The sequence below is a fragment of the Electrophorus electricus genome, chromosome 2 (assembly GCF_013358815.1).
Source record: "Electrophorus electricus isolate fEleEle1 chromosome 2, fEleEle1.pri, whole genome shotgun sequence".
NCBI classification, from domain to species: domain Eukaryota; kingdom Metazoa; phylum Chordata; class Actinopteri; order Gymnotiformes; family Gymnotidae; genus Electrophorus; species Electrophorus electricus.
Window position 1 is genome coordinate 13,377,449 of NC_049536.1, and position 19,708 is coordinate 13,397,156.

Here is a 19,708-nt window from a genome sequence, read left to right on the forward strand (position 1 = left end):
TTTGAAAATCTGTTGTCTTACACTTACACATTTCTTTCTGACAGCAATGTTATCAGTCATGCTTTGAATGTGTTAAGATCAGAGACTGAGCAGTACTCACCGCAGTTTGGAGGGTGGGGGGAAATCTCCTCAACCTCACACACCTTTAACACCTTAACAGCTTGTGTGGGCTCTGGCTCCGCCCGTCCATGCTCTACTGGCTCTGTCACTATTGGCTGTGGATCTGTGATCTCTGCCACTATTGGGTGTTGTTCAGTAACTTCCGTTACTATTGGCTGTGGCTCTAGGATCTCGGGTGCTATTGGCTCTTGCTCTGGTAGAGTCACTATGGGCTCTGGGTGTTTGCCCTCCGCTGCAGCCTCTGCACAGGCATAGCAAACACAGCCAGCTAGAGCAGAAAGCTAACAGCCCTACTGCACATACCTATACACACACACACACACACACACACACACACACACACACACACACACACACACACACACACACACAAGCACCAGAGGCCAAGCAAGACAGCTGTGCATAATACATTAGTCATAGATGGAGACAGAGTAGACATACAGTTTTTGAATGTTTTTAGATTTCTTCTGTAGTTAGATTTTCTAAACTGAATTCAAAATACAGACACAGTTTCTTGTCTATTTGTGCTAAAGGAAAAATTCAGTTGGGTTTGAGATTTGTGAAGAGTTTTTGTTTATCCAAATCTGAAACAATCTCTGAAAATCACTGCAAATCAACTCATTGTACATCTATGACACATCAAATCCCAAATAAGCAAAATAACTCAAACTCGGAAAGCGTGGTGGCATGAAATCATAAATAGCGAAACCTTAACTAAGCTTTAACTACCACAAACACTTTTACCTAAATACCATTGTAATCTTCAAGGGTAGCCGCACGGGCCAGTGAATGAGTTTGGAGGTATTTTCCTTACTGGTTCATACTGTACCTTGTGCATGAGGTGATTTCTCAAGGGGCAACTGCACATCCATAACGCAAAGCATGAAAGCATAGTGATCCTTTGGGGTTTAGTGCCAGTGGAGCAAGCATGGCTCTGCGTGCGCATGTCTGTGTTTGTATGTGTGTGTGTGTGTGTGTGTGTGTGTGTGTGTGTGTGTGTCTGTGTGTGTGTGTGTGTGTGTGTGTGTGTGTGTCTGTGTGTGTGTGTCTGTGTGTGTGTGTGTGTGTGTGTGTGTGTGTGTGTCTGTGTGCTTGTGCTTAGTGAGGGGATGTCTACTTCTGTAGTCAGGTCATGTTGAACACACGGTGATCAAGTTTGCTGGGCCATTGGCGTGAAAATCCAGCGCACCCTTTGCACACGTGGAGGGGACGTGCTGTGGGTGAGCGTGAGAGGGAGGAGCCGTGAAGAGGCAGAACCGGAGGGGTGGGGACAGCAACACCTACCTGATGGAGACACCTCAAGGGCAATCTCGGCTGGGGGAGGAGCCTCGCCAGACGCTGGCACAACATTTTCTGAGTATGTGACAAACACAGCGGCAATGCAAGCGCCGGTTTCACAGCATGTGAAGCGTCAGCATACAAACAAACATCAAACCTCTCTCTCTCCCTCTCTCTCTCTCTCTCTCTCAGACACACACACACACTTAAAAACGACTACACGTAGGACACACTCACATAAATACATAAATAAATACATGGGTTTAGTGTATTACGTATGCATATTACATGTATACGTATTGTACATGTACACAGGACATGACTGCATTCGGTACAGTGTGCATACGCAGACACACAAACATTCACGTGCGCAATATCAAATACAAGAGGAATTAGGAGTACTATCAAACTGAAGGTAGTTTAGAATTTACCAAAGCCTAGGTCTCCCTTAGATGATCACGATGTGATCTCAGAAGCAGGGAGAAGGGTTTGGCTTTAGCATGTGACAGATACAGTCCCTGAGAGCTGGCCACCAGTCTTGTAATTGTATTAATTCATGTCGACCCTTTTAAAAAAAATTGGGGACTGTGTTATCTGAACTAGTCGTTTCTGCAGTGACTGTGCCATCGTGCACATTTGTCGTGCACGAAATGTCGCGTGAACTGGCCGATCTCAACGACCGCAGTCACCGCAAGAGAGCAAAGAGCGGATAGCGCTTCAGGTGCCACTGCCTGCCATGGAGGGTTTTGGGGTCAGCCCTCGAGTACCGGTGCCGTGGTCACATGACCTCCAGAGTGTCAGCTGAGCGAACAGTCCCGAATCAGCTGGCGGACTGCCGGAATGCGGTGTTCTTGATCGTCATCAGTGCGTATCCGTACCCCTCCATCACCGGACAAACTCACACACACTTTTTGCTGGCCTGAATAGCAGGACTGCCATGTTTGTGCACTGTAAGCCACCCAGTTACGAACATCATAAACGTGTATACAGACAGTGGTTATCATTATTCTTGCTCTGGCTCTTCTTGCAGAATATCTGCCAATCAAAATTTTTTTTAATTTTTTTTTTAAATTACAAAATCCTGTGAATAACCATTCACAGTGAAGATACAGTTTCTATCCAGGGCCCTGTTTGCTGAGAACATGTTAACTGGAGAGTGTTGAGTGTGATGTTACATTCATACATCTTAATTCTGTTTGTGCTCCAGCAGTATTGGTCTCCCAGGCCAGTGTGCTGGTGGGAATGTGATCCAATTAAGCTGAATGGTGCCTGCCTTTTATTTTAAATGAAGATTTATGATCATATGCGTCATCATCTACCTTTAACTGACACACTCACACATCAACCTCCTTCCTCAGGTAGAAGGTATGTGTAGAAGCCATTTAATTACTCACCTTCAGGCTGACTCTCATCTGTAAAAAAAAAAAAAAAGACAGAAAGAGAGAAGTGGGGAGAAGGTTTAGAATTGTGTTTGTTTGCACATGCTTAACACCCGTTTTTCAGTGTGTCATCACCATATTGCATAAGGATATTGATCCAGTGTTTAAAAAAAAAAAGAAGCACATCTGATATGCTACTTTCTGATCTGGTAGATTGTATGTTATAGACGTCCCACCTTTAATAGCCTAGAATTAATATCCTAGCCCCAACCCCTTATATTTAATAAATGAAATAGCTGCCTCAGTTCAAATGTTCAGCACCTGAAAACAAAGGACGCCATTAGACTGCAACTAGCACATGAAAGCCAGGGATGCCATGAGGTTGATGTGCTGACAAACTGCAAACTGTTCAATACATTTCTGTCAGCTCATTTGTGCACGAGACTCAACCATTACAAAATTCGCTAACGCTCGCGTCAGCTGAGGTTTTCAGCTCTTTCAGCACTGGCTGGCACCACAGAGTTTATTTCTGAGAAATATCCAATACTAGAACAAGAGGTGGTAAGGGACCATTTTAAAAAAACAACTCAGGCATTCAAGGTCAGAAATTTCCAGTGGGTGAAATTTGGGGGGGGGGGGTCACCTTAAAATGTTTGTCAGGCTTTGGCTAATCTAACCATTGGCGCGTCCCATTGTCTTATCTTATTAGCTCAGATATTTAGATTTAAGCTTTTATTTTATTTGCTATCGCCACAGCAACAAATCAAATACAGTCATAGCAATAAAGTTGATAGGACCGTCGGACCGTGAGATCTGTTTGGATGAATGTGAGACCGCGAGATCTGACCCGAAGGCGAGGCATGGTGCATAGCTGTTAAACGAGCCCGGCGCTGGTGCAGTACACCTCAGCCGCCTGTAGAGGGCCATGTCGACACAGCGTTATCCCGAAGCGATGCGAGGAATTGGAGACCGGCCTTACTGAAACCAGTGAGCCCTGCATACCTCAGTATGGTAAAAGTCACGAGGGTTTAAATGGAACCTGCTGTGTTATTTATAACTCAGCAGAGCATAGTCCTGAGAGAGCACCTGACGCTTTTGTGTGTGATGTTCACATTTTAAATCCCTGTGAACTGTTCTAGCCCTATAAAAATATCTGGAAATAAGGCACAGGATAGGTGGCCAACCACAACTAATTTATATGAATATTCAACTCCTAAATGTACACTTAGCCTGTTTTTGGAGATTTTCTTTATTTTATATCAGTGGTAATCCGAGAAAATCTAGTTTTAAATATATATGTGCATTAAACATCGTTTCTGCTAGTTTTAATGTTTGTAATGCTCAACCATAAAATTTATTTGAATAGTTTTATAAACTTTGAGTACTTTTATATTGTGGTATAAACGATTCACTCCGTAAGTGACTGCACAGAATAATGGGTGATCTAATGGGCAATAGCCAGTTTAAAACATCCCACATCGTGTCCATATGACCCCTCAACCTCAACCCCCGAGGCCGGTAATAACGACACCACCCTAGGGACGCGGTTGTTTGTTCGCAGGTCGGCCGATACTAAGGCGTTAAAGACACGATGTCCGCAAAGTCCAGGAAGGCGCCAGACACGGGCAGCCACACCGGTTCCTGTTGTCAAACACCCAGAGAGCGCTTCAGCATTGGTCAGCCATTCCAGTGTCTCTGGGCCGAAAGGCCAGGCGAGGAACGCGGCAGCAGGACAGCCAGCAGGGACACCTGTGTCGCGCTCCTCCTTCAGCCAGCCGATATTTTTGACATCTCTCAGCTTTCAAGCCCTACACCTCCCGCTCCCTTGATCCCCATCTCTCTCTCTCTCTCTCTCTCTCTCTCTCTCTCTCTCTCTCCCCCTATGTCTCTATCTCTGTCTCTCTGTCTCTCTCTCGCTTTCTGTCTCTCTCTCTCTGTCTCTTTATCTATCTCTCTCTCTTGCTCTCTCTCTCCTGTCTCTCTCTCTCTGTCTCTCGCTCTCTTTCTCTGTCTCTCTCTCTCTTGCTCTCTTTCACTGTCTCTCTCTCCTGTCTCTCTCTGTGTCTCTCTTTCTCTCTGTCTCTGTCTCTCTCTCTCTCTCTCTCTCTCTCTCTCTCTCTCTCTCTCTCTCTCTCTCTCTCTCTCTCTCTCTCTCTCTCAATGCTGTCTCTATGCTTTTGTGTGTGTTTTCTGAGCAAAGGTTGAATCTGCTTTCAAATTCGCTGCTGGCGTGCTGGCCAACAAAGAGAAGGATCATGTTCTGCCAAGCAATGTTACATTTGCAGCTCAGAATTTCAGACCTTTATTCTAGCGAGAGGGGAGGGACGGGCGAAACGGACTCCCCTCTCTTACTTTTAAGGTGACCAACCCCACACCCTGCATCCATTCACCCCCTCTGAAGACAATGATGCCAAAATTACATCATTTACCCTGTCTGGAATCCTCTGATTCGCATTTGGCTGTGAAACGAACCCTTCCGCCAACAACGAGGTCAGCGCAGAGTGCTCTGCAGTGGAGTGCTACCCAGAATTCACTTTGTCTCGACACAGCGAATGGAGGAAAGGATTGCTTTACATGTGGGCGCAGCCGGGCGGGACGCAGGTATGTCCAGCTGTCCCTGCTGCTGCTGTGAGGAGAGACGGCCCATTCGGCCTCCCTGCTGAGCCACATTGCTGTCCCCAGCCACTTAATATAGACTTTTTTTAACGTTGACCCCCACTTGCCGATGAGCAGTTTTCATCCCTGGGCTGTTATCATTCTATTGCAGCCCAGTGAACCATGACTGGCCTTTGTCAGTGCGAGCATGACTAAACGTCTTCGGATAAGGTTTATCTAACAGCACACGACATCGAAGAAGCTTGAAAGGAATTTAAAAATATTCTTTTTTTTAAAAAATGTAGTAATGTTAATTAGTTATATTGAGCCAATGGCAAGTCCAAGACAGGAGCTACTAGCCTTGGAGCCAACAGGGGCCAAGCAGAAGCGAGACAGTGGAGTGAATCACAAGTGTTGAGGCATTGCTTATGTTCGGAGCCGATTATTTACGAGAGTTCGCTTGACCTGAGAAGACGATGCCGTCTGTAGCAATGGAAAAGAGTGGGCGTGATGCCCGTAAATAGCGAGAGTGTTGACAGGCGCGTGCCCTGATCAGTGACCCCCGCAGGCAGACAGGGGTCTCGCAGTACCTCTGATGGGTGTATCGATGATGACGGCATGTGTCCTCGCATATGACTTTCATGGAAAATAACACCCGCGCGCTCGCGTCTCTGTTTGGATTCGTTTTGTCTGTATCGTATTTAGAAGTGCGCGGCTGATTTATGCAGAGAATATAACGCGCTGAAGGTCAAACAAACAAGAGCTCCAGATTCTTAGCGCGGTAAAGAGGTAGAGTAGCTGGAAGAGAGAAAAAGAGCCAGAGAGAGCAAGCCAGATTATGTGAATGTGGGTGTCACAGAGAGAGAGAGAAAGAGAGATGAATGGGGATTAAAAGTCTGCTCATTCTGAACTATTCCCGGATCTCGGAATCCAGTTCCCAGGGGCCCTGCTCTCAACAGATTGCTCATCCTGTCTATAAAAGCTGGGCCTCTTCGGTTTGGAGCTCCAAAAACTCCTCCCCCCTCTTTACATGGCCAGCCTGCATCTCTATCTCTCTGCTGAAATGCTATAAACAGCCTCTCCTTCCAGCTGTGCTGCTGCTGAGCGGTTCAGCCTTTAAACCTCTAGCACCAGTGCTGCAGACGCCCGATTGGCCGTCAGCGGTCATCACGACGGCACCACTCGTGCGACGTCGCCCCGCTCCTCCACCCACCGCTCCACCCGCTCATAACACACGTACAGAAATGGACCCCCGCATAACGCTGCTGGGTTTGAGCCACGTTTGAGCATCATCGAAATAACCGGCTGCTGGCCCGGCAAATCCCCCTCATTCCACCGCATAATCCCTATTGTCCTGATCCGGAGAAACGTCTCTGGTGGACCTCCTCTGGAAACTATTCCGAGCTGCAGAGAAGCATGAAAACGTATGCTGCGGAAGAGGAGACAATCGCACTGGGAATAAAAGCGCCATACCTCTAGCGCCCCTCACTGGTGACGACGTCGTGTTATTTGCGAATGACCTCACCCGTCAAGTACAAGAATACAAGCTACTGGTTAGCAAAATACTGGGCGCACTGATAATAGCGTGGACCCTGTTACAGGGTCCCACAGGAATGTCGCACAGCAAGGAGCGGGGAGAACGGCAGGCCTCCCCCCTTACCGCTCCGCATTAACGCCACAACGGCAGGTCCGGTTACTCCTCCACCTGTCAGCCACAGGCAGCTGATGACACCTCACTGCAGCGACGCCCCTGACACGTCCGTCCGGGAGCTGTCTGGTCCTTCGCTGCCCTGCCAGACTGCGTCACCCTGATGACCCGGGGTGCAGGGCACTGCTGGGATCCATGCCTCCTTCCTCCACCCTCCTGGTCATCTGGACTACCCTCTACCCATTGACACAGCACCTGCGGCACTTTGCGTGGCAAATCATCTCTTGCCAATCTCCCCATCTCTCTCGCTCCCTTCCCTGATGAGCAACCTCCGAGTGCCAAAGTCGCGTTCGGGAAGATGATCTCAAAGCTTCCCACGGTGTTATGTTATTACGTCATGCAGGTAATTTGCACAGGACTGCAGCAAGCTCACACACACACACACACACACACACACACAGAGCCCTATAATCCTCTAAAAACAGACAAACGTAACAGTATTTCTTCACTGTGGTGGATGCTTATGTATCCTAAGCATCACTGATAATAACCTAATGAGAACAACTCTCTCCAAAGAGAACCATTATCACATTAGCAATCAAATCAAACAGGATGTAATATTTTAACAACCCAGGAAACAGGCTGCTGTATCAACCACTTCATAAGTCATTGGTGGGCCAGGGGTCATGCGTGCACACTGCATACCTTTCTTTGTTGGCTCGGGCATCTTGAGCTTGTATGTGCGTTACCAGGCGAGGGTTACAGCAGTCGGGGCCCTCTGCCCTGCGTCGGTGTCAGGAAGTGGGGTGAGGCGGTGCTCTCTGGGGTCGTCGGCCAGGGAGGGAGGGAGGGAGCTGGTGAGCTGGGCTAACGACGAGCTGGTGAGACGGCCTGCGTATGTTGGGAGAGTGGCAACGGATGGGGCAGAACTGGGGCAGAAGGGCTAAGAGGGCTTATATAGCTCCAGCTTGGGCCACTCCTCTGTCCATTTGAGTCCGGTGGCTTAAAGCATCCTTGGACCCTCTCTCTCTTTCTCTCTCTCTCTCTCTCTCTCTCTCTCTCTCTCTCTCTCTCTCTCTCTCTCACCGCCATAACAGCCCCCACCCACCTCCACCCACCCAAAGCACAGGGGATTAGGGGAGGCTCTCTGCCGTCTCAGACATGCTGTGGCTAACGGGGGACAGAGGTGGTCTGACCAAGGAGGGGCTCGGGCTCTGTAGAGGGTCCAAACACCCTGACGCGGAGCAAATTTTTTAAGCGAAGAGATGACGTTTAAGAGCGGAACCGCTACAGCTTCCCCCTCTAGAACTCATCCGCACGTATAAAGCAGCACACACGTGAAGGTGGGTGGAAACTCCATGGCCACTAGCGAATACTCCTGAGGACTCAGAACACATGCACTGATTAAGCCAAACTGCAGCCTCTCTGTGGCAAACCTTTTGAAATATGTTTACCGCGTGTTCGCCTTTTAATGGAAGGGGCATCATCATTCACCTGAACAGATGCGAGGGACCATATTAGGAGGGATCAGCACGTGATAAAACAACAACAATGCAAATGACACTCGTCGGATGGTATTCGGTGTGGCAGGTCTCCAGGGTCCTCTGGGTTTAAGCCTAACCCTTTCGCTCAAAAGCTTTGGGGTGTTTTTAGGACGCAGTGAGCACTAATGGAAACCTGCTCTCTACGTATCTGCCAAGATTACCATGTAATCCCATCTGGATGTAGACCAAATGTAGTTAACCAAACAATTCTGGCAGTAAATTCTGATGACGTGCCTGTGAGATGTTTTTACAGTTTATACATAGAAAGCCTTGACATTTGACATATCTTTTACGGATGGCGTTTAACGATAAGGAAACCTTGCAATGTCTGGTGTTTCAGAGAGACTAATTATGTGTTAACACTTGGCCTTAATTTCTAATATACACAATGAAGATTCACTCAGCAAAGCCTGAGGCGATAAGAACTTTGCCTGCAAAGGACCTTTAAAAAGCCACCGTAACCCTTAAAGGAGGCCAAGAAACCACCAACTGACAGCCACGGTACTCACTACTAAATGAATAATGACACCCACAGTGTTCATTAATAAATGAATAATGACACCCACAGTACTCACTCTTACACAACCACAGTTACCTCACTACTAAATGCACATTGCCCGAGACTTAACAGAGCAAGACATTTATAGGTAGCTGACATGCAATAAAAACATAAAGCCAACATTGCAAAAAAAAAAAAGAAAAGAGAAAAAAAGTGTATTGTGTGATGCTAAACTCATTTCAAACATCATTTGAAAATGTCTATGAAATGATTTATAGGAGCCCTGTTTGGCGATTTCGCACTCAGCCGTTACCACAACAGCGTTGCTGCGCACATGCTGTCATTTACTGGAGAAGGGAGCTGACCACATGACACTCGTGTTTAGGAAGGTCACGTGAGCTGCACCGCGCTCTCTGGTCACGTGGCCGTCTGCAGCGCCTCTCATCGGTGGAGGCAACCGGCGTGTCAGACGCAATTTAATCCGAACGGCAGCTGCCGTTCTGCCCAGGACAAGAAGTCTGTGTTTGGCGATGGAGGCCGCTATAAAAAGGACGGGCCCGCTGTAAAGAGTAGAGCAAAGCCAGTAAACGGTGCGCCATGATGAAACCCCATGGCTCCGTTTGCTGCATGGTGAGCTATTGCCTCATGGACGGAGTTTGACACATGACCTGCTGACAAACCTGCTCTTGGCAGCGCATTGGCGCAGGGTTGGGTGGCCGGCCGACTTTGAGCTATGTGGCCTTTATTGGTGACAGGCGCTCCTGTTAGCCAGACCATTTATAACCCCATAGCTGGCCCGTATCACGTGGGTGTGCCACGAAGAGCAAACGGAACCATCTGGCGGGCTTAACCATGAGCTCACCTGCCGAGGAGGTATGGAGTGGGCGAAAAAATCTCTTGTGGAAGAGGAGGCCATGTTTGCCGCCTTTGTGACCTAATGTGGAAGGTATGGACAATAGGCATATAAATAAAGACCCCTCCCAATAGAAATGAAGGGGGCTGCTCCAAGCTTTTTTGGGGGCCTTGTTAGGCTCCACCAGGGACGTCTTTCCTCGCCAACTCAGGGAAGAGGGGAGGTGAGAAACAGAAAGAGAAGGCCACCATCCCTAGCCTAACATCGCTAGGGGCCCAAGTCCTTATCATAAATGGACAAACCTTTCATTATCATGACCTCACGTGATGGTACAAGAAAAACTCTAGATGTAAGTCTAGTCATAAGATCTTAGAGCGAAGTCGCGTGGCCGTGATGCTCCCTGGGCTAACTGGAGAGGTGGTTATGAAGTGTTTATACTGCAGCATGCAAGGTTCCTCAAGGCATGAATTCCATACTGTGATAATGGTATATTTGCTAACCTGCCTCACGGAGTCTCAGTCTGATTTCTGCTTAGTGATTGGCCATGTGGCAAATAACAATAAGGAAATTCTATAATGAACTATATATAACTATAATGAAATTCATATAATGAATATAATTCCATGAGTTACTGGCTGTTGGTCCATAAGAAGTTACATTTTTTAGCCATGTTTGCAGAAGTGTCCAGTGTCCACTGAGAACACAATCAGGTAAACAAACTAAGCACTGAAAGGAATAACAGTGCAAGTGCTCATAAACTACACACATGTACACACACACACACACACACACACACAAATACATGGACAGACAGGAGATAAACAGACAGACACACATGCAGACACACACACAGACACACAAACAACCAGTTGTATTGAAAAGGTTTGGGAAAAGTATCTGATGGAAAAATCCCTTTAGTAATGTTGCCACCTGCTGGGAGCAAATTAGCCATGCAACGAGTGTGTTATTGCTTCTTTGTAAGCATACAGAAAAGTGATTCTACAAATTGTAAAACTATAGTAAAACTATTTTTATAAACTGAAAACAATATTTTTATATTATTTAAATAATAAATTCTCATTATTCTATTTACCTGATATTTGATTTATTTAGTAGTGTAAAACAATAAATTGCATTTAAATTGCGACACTAAAAGTGTGCAGAAGTCATGTGGATGCTCACATTGTTCCAGATTTGTATTTTGATTCAGGCAGATGGTGGACATACCAAAAGTGGATATTTTGGAAGTTAATAATATACATATTTTTTAATTATATTAATGAAAAGATGAAATATTATTTCATAACTATAAATGGACAAAAAGGTATCTTTTCATTTACATTTACACTTACATTTACAGCATTCAGCAGATGTTCTTATCCAGAGCGACTCACAAAAGTCATTTACTCATAGAATACATCCTAGCCTGTACAGCAGGTTAGAGTCCGACATACCAATGAACTAGAACACTGTACAAATACAGGGATTAATGCTGATACCTGGAAGTACAAAATACATAAGCTCTATCTTAGACAATGATAAAAGCAATAAACAATAAGTGCTAGAGTTTGTTAAACAACGTAATAATAAACAATACCCTACAATAAGTACTAATTTAGTCAGTCAATATGGGAGCAGGGTCAGTTGTCCTTTAAACATTCCATGAATAGATGGGTCTTCAGTCTGCATTTAAAGACTGCAAGGGGCTCTGCTGTCTGGACAGCACAGACCTGGGAGAGACCTGAAGCAAGGTATTTCAAGCTGAGCTGCACTTAAGGTTCGAAGTACTCGAGGTATGACTCGGGCTTTGACCATTGACCTCATGTATGAAGGGGCTGGTCCAATTTTGGCTTTGTAGGCAAGCATCAAGGTTTTGAATCTGATGCATGCAGCTACTGGAAGCCATTGAAGGGAGCACAACAGTGGAGTAGCATTTGTGAACTTCGGAAGATTGAAGACCAGTTGTGCTGCTGCATTGTGGACAAGTTGTAGAGGTTTGATGGCTCTTAGAGGAAGACCAGCAAGTAGCGCATTGCAGTCGTCTTGCTTTGAAATCACAAGCACCTGGGTAGCTTCCTGCCCAAAAGTGTCGTGGTTCACTGTGTCAAAGGCTGCCGAATGGTCTAGAAGAATCAAAACAGATGACGATTTGGCAGCATGAAGTTTCTCCATCACTCCTATGAGGGCCATTTCTGTAGAATGTGGTGGTTTGTAGCCGGACGGATTGGGGTCATGCAGCTGGTTCTGGATAAGGAAAAGAGACAATTGATTGTATACTGCTTGTTCGAGGGCTTTTGAGAGGAAAGAGAGAAGTGATACCAGTCTGTAGTTGGTAACGTTGAAGCCGTCGAGTTCAGCTATCTTGAGGATTGGTACCACCCTGGCGGTTTTGAATGCAGTTGGTATCCAGAAGATAAGGAGTTGTTGATGATGACAGAGATGAAAGGAAGCAGATCTCTTGCGATTGTCTGGAACAGAGCGGAAGGAACTGGATCCAGCGGACATGCAGTCAGATGTTTTCAGAACATTTTCTACATTAGACTCAGATTGTGAGCCCCTGTGCAGTAGCCCCTCATATTCAAAGTCTTGAAATTACACTCCATCCTCCGCACATAGCGGATGCCATATTATTTCTTATTGTGGCGTTTTTATCAATATTTCAATCACTAGCGTAGACAAATCAGTTCAGAATAAACTTGGAATGTATACATTTGAAAAGAAACAGATCAGTGTCCCTAATACCAAATCACGATGAACCAGCAGCCTGGGGCACTCAGTAGTGGAGATGGGCAGAACGGAGCGATGGAAAACCCCTGTCCACCCCTCCTAATACCTCCTAATGTTTAGAATGGCACACACCTGGGGAAGAGGGATCCCAAACACCCTGAGCATTAGGGACTTCTGGGAAATGGGTGGAAGTAGCCACAACAAACAAAGACAGCAGCACCACTGGCACAATGCTTTTTAGAGAGTAAATGATATACAAAGAATTAGTAAATAATAATATTACTTTAGGAGTGTTGTGTATAAAACATCTGTATACATCTGCATATGTCTAGCATTAATTATAAATGTATAGACTTGCATTTATTCCTTTGTTCAGTGTTTAAGATCATATTCTGTTTTTTTTTTTTTAAATATCTTCATGGTCTTTGTTTACTTGACAAGGCAGTGTAAGCTATAAGAACTCTGTACTCCTCTATCAGCGTGTGATGTTATTTTGCATCTTTGTTTACTGAATCTCAAGGTTTCAAGGTGGAGACAAGGTCTCCATGAGCCACTCTGTAGTTCTGAGGCTTAGGGTGTGTGTGAGTGTAACGGGATGGGTGTGTGTGTGTGTGTAGAGGGATGAGTGTGTGTGAGTGTAGAGGTGTGTGTGTGTGTGAGTGTAACGGGATGTCTGTGTGTGTGAGTACAGAGGGATGAGTGTGTGTGAGTGTAGAGGTGTGTGTGTGTGTGTGTGTGAGTGTAACGGGATGTGTGTGTGTGTGTGTGAGTACAGAGGGATGTGTGTGTGTGAGTGTAGAAGGATGTGTGTGTGTGTGTGTGTGTGAGTACAGAGGGATGGGTGTGTGTGTAAGTACAGAGGGATGTGTGTGTGTGTGAGTGTACAGGGATGTGTGTGTGTGTGTGTGTGAGTACAGAGGGATGCGTGTGTGTGTGAGTACAGAGGGATGTGTGTGTGTGTGTGAGTACAGAGGGATGTGTGTGTGTGTGAAGGACAGAAGGATGTGTGTGTGTGTGAGTACAGAGGGATGTGTGTGTGTGTGAGTGTACAGGGATGTGTGTGTGTGTGTGTGTGAGTACAGAGGGATGTGTGTGTGTGTGAGTGTAAAGGGATGTGTGTGTGTGAGTACAGAGGGATGGGTGTGTGTGTAAGTACAGAGGGATGTGTGTGTGTGTGTGTGAGTACAGAGGGATGCGTGTGTGTGTGAGTGTAAAGGGATGTGTGTGTGTGAGTACAGAGGGATGTGTGTGTGTGAGTACAGAGGGATGTGTGTGTGTATGAGTACAGAGGGATGTGTGTGTGTGAGTACAGAGGGATGTGTGTGTGTGAGTACAGAGGGATGTGTGTGTGTGTGAGTACAGAGGGATGTGTGTGTGTGTGTGTGTGAGTGTAGAGGGATTTGTAACCAGACATTGGAAATCACGTGGCCATGACAAACCCCTATTATGAAAGAATGCCTAATTGGTAATTCATATGAATTGTATTTTCTATATTTATTTATTTTTATTAATTGGAAATATCTGATTCTTGAAGCAAACTTTTTTTCAAATAATTTTATACTTTATGCTTCCTGCAATTTAAACTTCTCTCTTTTAGGATCAGTATATTTAAGGATGGCCATTTCTATAAATACCTTTTATAATATATGTGCTTGTAGAAACCTTTCCGAAAAGAAATCACATCAATGGCCATCAGGCTGTGATCAGCACTGCAGACTACAGTATACTAGTATCAACTGTATGAACGTGGTATCTGATCACTGCTTAAAAAATTGAACCCATTAGCAATATCACGTGTTTAAAGTGATAAAGGATCACTTTAAACCGAATGTTAAAGAGCAAAGAGATTAATCAACCGCAAAAATTACAGACAAGTTTATTTTTTGTGTAAAAGATGAAAGTATCTTCAGTTTACTGAAAGACAGGAAGCAGCACTTGTTTTACTGGCTCTTATGTCAGAAACAGTTGTTATTGTTGTTATTGTTTCAATTATCTACAGTGGATGGATATCAATTAAAACATAGGTTTATGCAGCATTGGCACTTAGCGGGATCGTCTGCTGACCGGTTAGGTCCTCGCTCCTTTTACGGTTATTACAGACAAACCAGGGACAGTCACAGCATCCTACACATTGTCGTAAAGGCATGGGCAGCGAGCGTGGCTCTTAGTGTGGGCAGCCCTTCCTTCCTTGCTGACTCCGTAGTGACGTCAGGGTGGTGCCGCTGAACTGGTAAGTCAGTTTTTTCCGCACTTTGACGATCTCGCCTGAGCGGGTGTAGTTCCTCAGGGCGCGGGACATCTTCTGGTAGGTCATGGGTCTCCTGTTGCCCTTGCGCTGGCCCCACAGCTCGGCCACGCGCTCCTTGTGCGCGGAGGAGAAGCGGAAGACCCCCGCCGACGCAGGCACCCACGAGACGCAGTGGGCCATTCGGGGATCCTCCAGCATCTCGAACAGGAAGTGGAAGAGGCGTACCTTCCTCCCCGCAATCGTCGGAGCAGAGGCGCGTTCAGGACATTGCGCCACTGCCTGTCCATCTGTCTGTTCATCTGAGGGGATGTAGGGTTGTTGGCATAGGCAAACCATTTCTCTTAAAGGTGCAGCGAAGGGGGAACATTGCGGAGAAATTATTAAATTGCTAATCCCCGGCAAACCACATTATAGCCAGGCCTATCTATGTTGTGGCGGTGGGAGAGATAAGGGAGAATAAAGATTGAGTGTGGCAGTTACGGGTAGGACTGGCCACTCCTCGGCTATTGTTCCCTAAGGCAGTGTTTAGCTGTGCTGATTTTATCTAGCAAACCACAAAAGCAGAACTCACCTCTGCCTGCAGGTGTAGAGCTAGGCAATGATTCAGCGAACTTCACACGTGACACATGTTGGAGCAAATTGCTCTCTGGGCCAGCACAGGGGTCTACGGCTCGCTCGCTGTAAACACCCTGGATTACCGAGTCCCTTCTTCCAAACGCCACGGCAGGGTCGAGGGCATTCGTCTTCAGATGGGGTCCGGTGTCCTTTCACAGGGCGAACCAGTGCGATTAATGTGCTTAAGGGCAATTAAAAAGACTTTGGTAGGAAAATGGCAAAGATGTTAACACAGAGGTTGGGTGGACTCGGTTTACCTGTTGAACCTTTGGCGCAGAAAGCAGTCGCAAAGAATCCAAGCGTTCAGGCGTATTGCTGCAGCCCTCCCCAACAATGTGTTCATTCAAATGGGAATCGTCTGTTGGTAAAGTACAGCAATAAACAAAAACAATAGCCCACATTATCATGTAATTAAAATAATCTTGCTGGGGAAGCAAATGAAGCTCTCAAAAGTCAAGATTTCATGTTTCAAATGCAGTTCCTCACAGTTTTCCCACAATTCCTTTCTTCTAGACTCTTGCCTGCAGTGCTCTTCAAGAAACTCCAAGATTACCTCCAGGTCAGTCTGATAGGCCTGTGAGACACTCTATTCAAGAACACACACAGCTTTATCTTTTAGGCACAGATGCCGGTTCTGGCATTCTACTGTTCTGGAGATTAACCGGATCATTTACCATTTTGTTCTGCCGCTCCGGAGCAGGTCAGGTCTTCAAGTTGCGTGTTTGCGCTTTTCTTCTAATCAGGAAAACAAAAATCACCATCGATCTAGAAACACCAGTAAGGAGAACTGAAGGCCTAAAACGCGCATGCTAACGGAAAAGGCGTAGCTGTGGCACGAGGCAGAGCGTGCCCTGCAGTGTCTGTCCACGCTGAGCGTGACTGAGTCTTAATAAGCTCCCCGCAGGGAAGTGAACAGGACACCCTCGCATAATCTACGACCTGCACGACAAGATGCAAGGCGCAGAGTCCCAGAACATTTGCATCCGTGCTAAATGCCCCCCACCCCCCACACACACCACAACCAACCTAACAGCAGTGGCTCCTGCTCACACGCCTCTCTTGCTTTGGAGGCTTTATGTAGTCAACTTGACCACATCCTCCTCCAGCTGAGCGAGATAAGGAGAGCCACCCCACAGCAACACACGCCACACTTTGCTATTCTCGTTTCCCGCAGCACAAACACCCCACGTAGCCGCTAATCTTGCAGATTAGAAATGGCCATTCTTCTGCAAACATAACTGAGGGCCGGTAACACTCACACCTGCCAGTGCCTACAGCAACACGAGATGAAACAGCACTCCGATCTTTCTCGTTATTAAAAGAAATAAAGTGGGAACACAGACCGAAGTTTTGACGTCGCCACTAGACACGCGGCCACACAGAACAGATTTGTTGAGACCTGGAAATTAGTTTTCATTTTGTTTTGAAAGCTTGAAAAAACAAATGGGTAAAAAAACCCAAATGAGGTAATGTCATATGCTTGATTATGTTTACTTAAGTTTTTATCATAGTGAAAAAATTGGGAAATAGGAGAGATTTTAGAGGACAAGAAGAGACACATAACAGCCTGCAATAAACAATTATATTGCTTTATTACACATGAAAACTACACAAAAATGACTGCTGACTATTTACATGACTCTACTTACAGAAAGACTTTATAACACATTTTTACAGCACAGTTTATTTTATCCCACCAGTTACCCCGTAGAAGTTGCATACAGAGAAGAATGGCCCGGCGAAGAACGCCTCAAGTCTTTTTTTTTTTTACTCTCACTGAGATGAAACATGTGTTTTGAGCCCACCGTCCGCCGTCAGGACGGTGGTGAGGTCACACTCTCCCTGGAAGGGGTACTGCCCGCACCAACTGTGCCACTCGGGCACCGGCGAGTGGTAAAAACCCAGCTCGGCGGGGCTCTGCTGGGGAGGGATCAGCTCTTGCACCGAGGGGCCCGTCGCCATGGCTTCCAATCTCTGCAGGATCAAAGGGTTGAACTGGTAGGTGAGTTTGCGGCGCACCTTGACGATCTCACCGGTGCGGCTGTAGTTCCGCAGGGCGCGTGCCATCTTCTGATAGGTCATGGCCTTGCGGTTGCCCTTGCGCTGGCCCCAGCACTTAGCCAACCTCTCCTTGTTTTTGGAGATGAAATGGAAGGTGCCACTGCCTCGGTCCGTCCACTGGATGGAGTCGGCCATGCCGGCGTCGTGCAGAGCCTCGTGCAGGTACTCGTACAGCCGCAGCTTCTTGCGGCCTGGCGGGCGAGAGAGAGGGCACGCCGGCGGCCGCCGTGACAAACGGAACGCGGCTTTTCCCGCGGGAATACGTGCCGGCTCGGGAACGCCGAGCGGGTCTCGGGTTGGTGCTGCTCACCTTTCCGGAGGCGCTCCGGGAGGAGGGGGAAGAGCGTCGGGGCCTCGACCGCCGCCCACGGAGACGTCTCTGCCGCAACGTGAGACCACGACTCAGAGAGACAGAGAAAGGGAGCTCGGTCACAAACCAGGTCGAAGCGTAAAAGGGGTGTAACAGGGCCACATCTGGGAGTGTGAACCTGCGAGAAAATCTCTCACACTTACTGACGTCTCACCCCAGTCATACGAGGCTGCTGGTCCGCCACTGTGGGAGGGGTAGTGATGATAACAGGAAACAGTGTGTTGCACAAAAGACTCCTGACACCTGAGAGCCTCATAGTACTTACTGTCTATAGGACAAGAAAGGGCACAGCCATTAGCTAGGAACTATTAACGATTAGAAATAACAATAGTAATATTGTTATTTAAAAGTAACAAAATCCTTTATCTTATCTTATTTCATTAAGACATTGTTGCTTTACCTGCGTTGCAGTAGAATATCTCCGAGTGCTCGGAGTGACGCTGCATTACATCTATAGCATCCTGAAAATCCTGATTAATCTCATTATCCAGAGATCCCTGCATACAGTTACAGTCATTTCCATGCTTACACTATATCAATTAATACATATTAATATACATACATATTTGCATTATTATGGAGCTACAGTATAATCATTTTATAAAGTGAAATTTCAGATAAATCTCACGATCCAATAAGCTAATTCTGCAGAGAATCTCCTACTAAAGTATTATAAATATTTACTTGGAAACTTGACTTCAGTTAAAGTGTTTAGATAAAACTGGTATTTCATATAGGCCTAATGATTGAATAAACCCGTTTTGCAGCCCCGTTTTTACAAAAATATTTCTGTAAATATTTACTCGTTCAAAATATTAGGTACTTCAATAAATCGGTCTTACTTTTTAAAAAAACTTACCATTTCATCTGTTAAATACTGAGCGAGATCCAGCTAGAAGTGTTTTTGACTGTCTGGCCGATTACGTTCACGCAGGTATATACGGGATTTCAGAAGAGTAGCTGATTTTTATAGTCTCCACAAACCTAATGGCACGCAATAGATTTAATTTAAATGTTACAACGTCAGTCCTGTCACGCCGCAGCCCATTCCGTGTGGCACTTCTCTTTTTGGAAATGTACACCAGGCAGGGACTGCCACAATTGCTCCAGTGCGTTATCTCTAGATCTCCATCCAAAAAAAGAAAGAGCAGCTTTCAAGCCATTAGTTTGTTCAGGAATGATATTTGCATTTCTGGTTACATGCTTAAGGGCACTTGTGTTTATCACTTTGGTGAAATGCCATCTGAGCCGCCGGGCGGCGATGACCTGTGCCACGGCAGGGTGGAGGGACTCCACAGCCCCGTCATCCGCTGTAACCATGTAACAGTTCTTCACCGGTAACAGTGTTCACCATTATCACAGTAGTACATTCAGATGTGGGGGGGTTTTTTTGGTCACAAATGGTAACAAAAGAAATAAGCAATTATAATGGTAGCAATGGTACATAATGTTGTGACTGGTATCTGGTGAAAATGGTCACTTTTATGGTTTTGTTGCGTTGACGTTTACTTAGCCGTTATAGAAATGATAAAGAACGTGAAATGGTGCAGGGGTAACAGGACGACTATTTTTGTGAAACTGCATGTTGCAGGTAAATGTAATAAGAGTTGTGTAAAGGACGCATCTGAAAAGGAATCCGAGTGACAATGCAGCGTGGGTTCTGCACAAATGTGTTGGCATTGTGTTATTGAATTTCATCAGAAGAGAAGGGCACATAAGAACATGCATCCGTGTGCATATTTTTGCCACTCCTTGAACTTTTAAAAATATG

At 46.1% G+C, this 19,708-nt stretch overlaps 3 protein-coding genes across 5 annotated transcripts in view; all 3 read right to left on the bottom strand.

Moving 5' to 3' along the window:
• mybpc1 (myosin binding protein C1) overlaps nucleotides 1-7,946 on the bottom strand; it is a 29,580-nt gene extending 21,634 nt beyond the window's left edge. Inside the window, 4 exon segments of the mRNA XM_027026983.2 lie at nucleotides 101-361; nucleotides 1,405-1,473; nucleotides 2,793-2,810; nucleotides 7,726-7,946. Of these exon segments, the coding sequence (XP_026882784.2) occupies nucleotides 101-361; nucleotides 1,405-1,473; nucleotides 2,793-2,810; nucleotides 7,726-7,747 (370 nt within the window). The 5' untranslated portion in view covers nucleotides 7,748-7,946.
• A 6,585-nt stretch (nucleotides 7,947-14,531) lies between these two features.
• On the bottom strand, nucleotides 14,532-16,576 carry spi2 (Spi-2 proto-oncogene). Of its 3 annotated transcripts, XM_027027008.2 has the most exons (6): nucleotides 16,533-16,576; nucleotides 16,181-16,241; nucleotides 15,993-16,092; nucleotides 15,764-15,864; nucleotides 15,463-15,655; nucleotides 14,532-15,190 (listed from the first exon to the last, which is right to left on the bottom strand). In XM_027027008.2, the coding sequence occupies exons 2-6, from the start codon at nucleotides 16,181-16,183 to the stop codon at nucleotides 14,808-14,810; spliced, it is 780 nt and encodes a 259-aa protein (XP_026882809.2). In that variant the 5' UTR covers nucleotides 16,184-16,241; nucleotides 16,533-16,576; the 3' UTR covers nucleotides 14,532-14,807. The 3 variants fall into 3 exon arrangements, with proteins under 3 accessions (XP_026882809.2, XP_026882810.2, XP_026882808.2); XM_027027009.2 differs by lacking the exon at nucleotides 16,533-16,576 and having other exon boundaries at nucleotides 15,993-16,080; nucleotides 16,181-16,512; XM_027027007.2 differs by lacking the exon at nucleotides 16,533-16,576 and having other exon boundaries at nucleotides 16,181-16,512.
• Nucleotides 16,577-17,279: 703 nt separating this feature from the next.
• Nucleotides 17,280-18,440, bottom strand: spic (Spi-C transcription factor (Spi-1/PU.1 related)). The gene is made up of 4 exons (XM_027027005.2): nucleotides 18,338-18,440; nucleotides 18,081-18,205; nucleotides 17,878-17,968; nucleotides 17,280-17,758 (listed from the first exon to the last, which is right to left on the bottom strand). Exons 1-4 carry the CDS (start codon nucleotides 18,438-18,440, stop codon nucleotides 17,280-17,282), a joined length of 798 nt encoding a protein of 265 aa, XP_026882806.2.
• Between the last annotated feature and the right edge of the window lie 1,268 nt (nucleotides 18,441-19,708).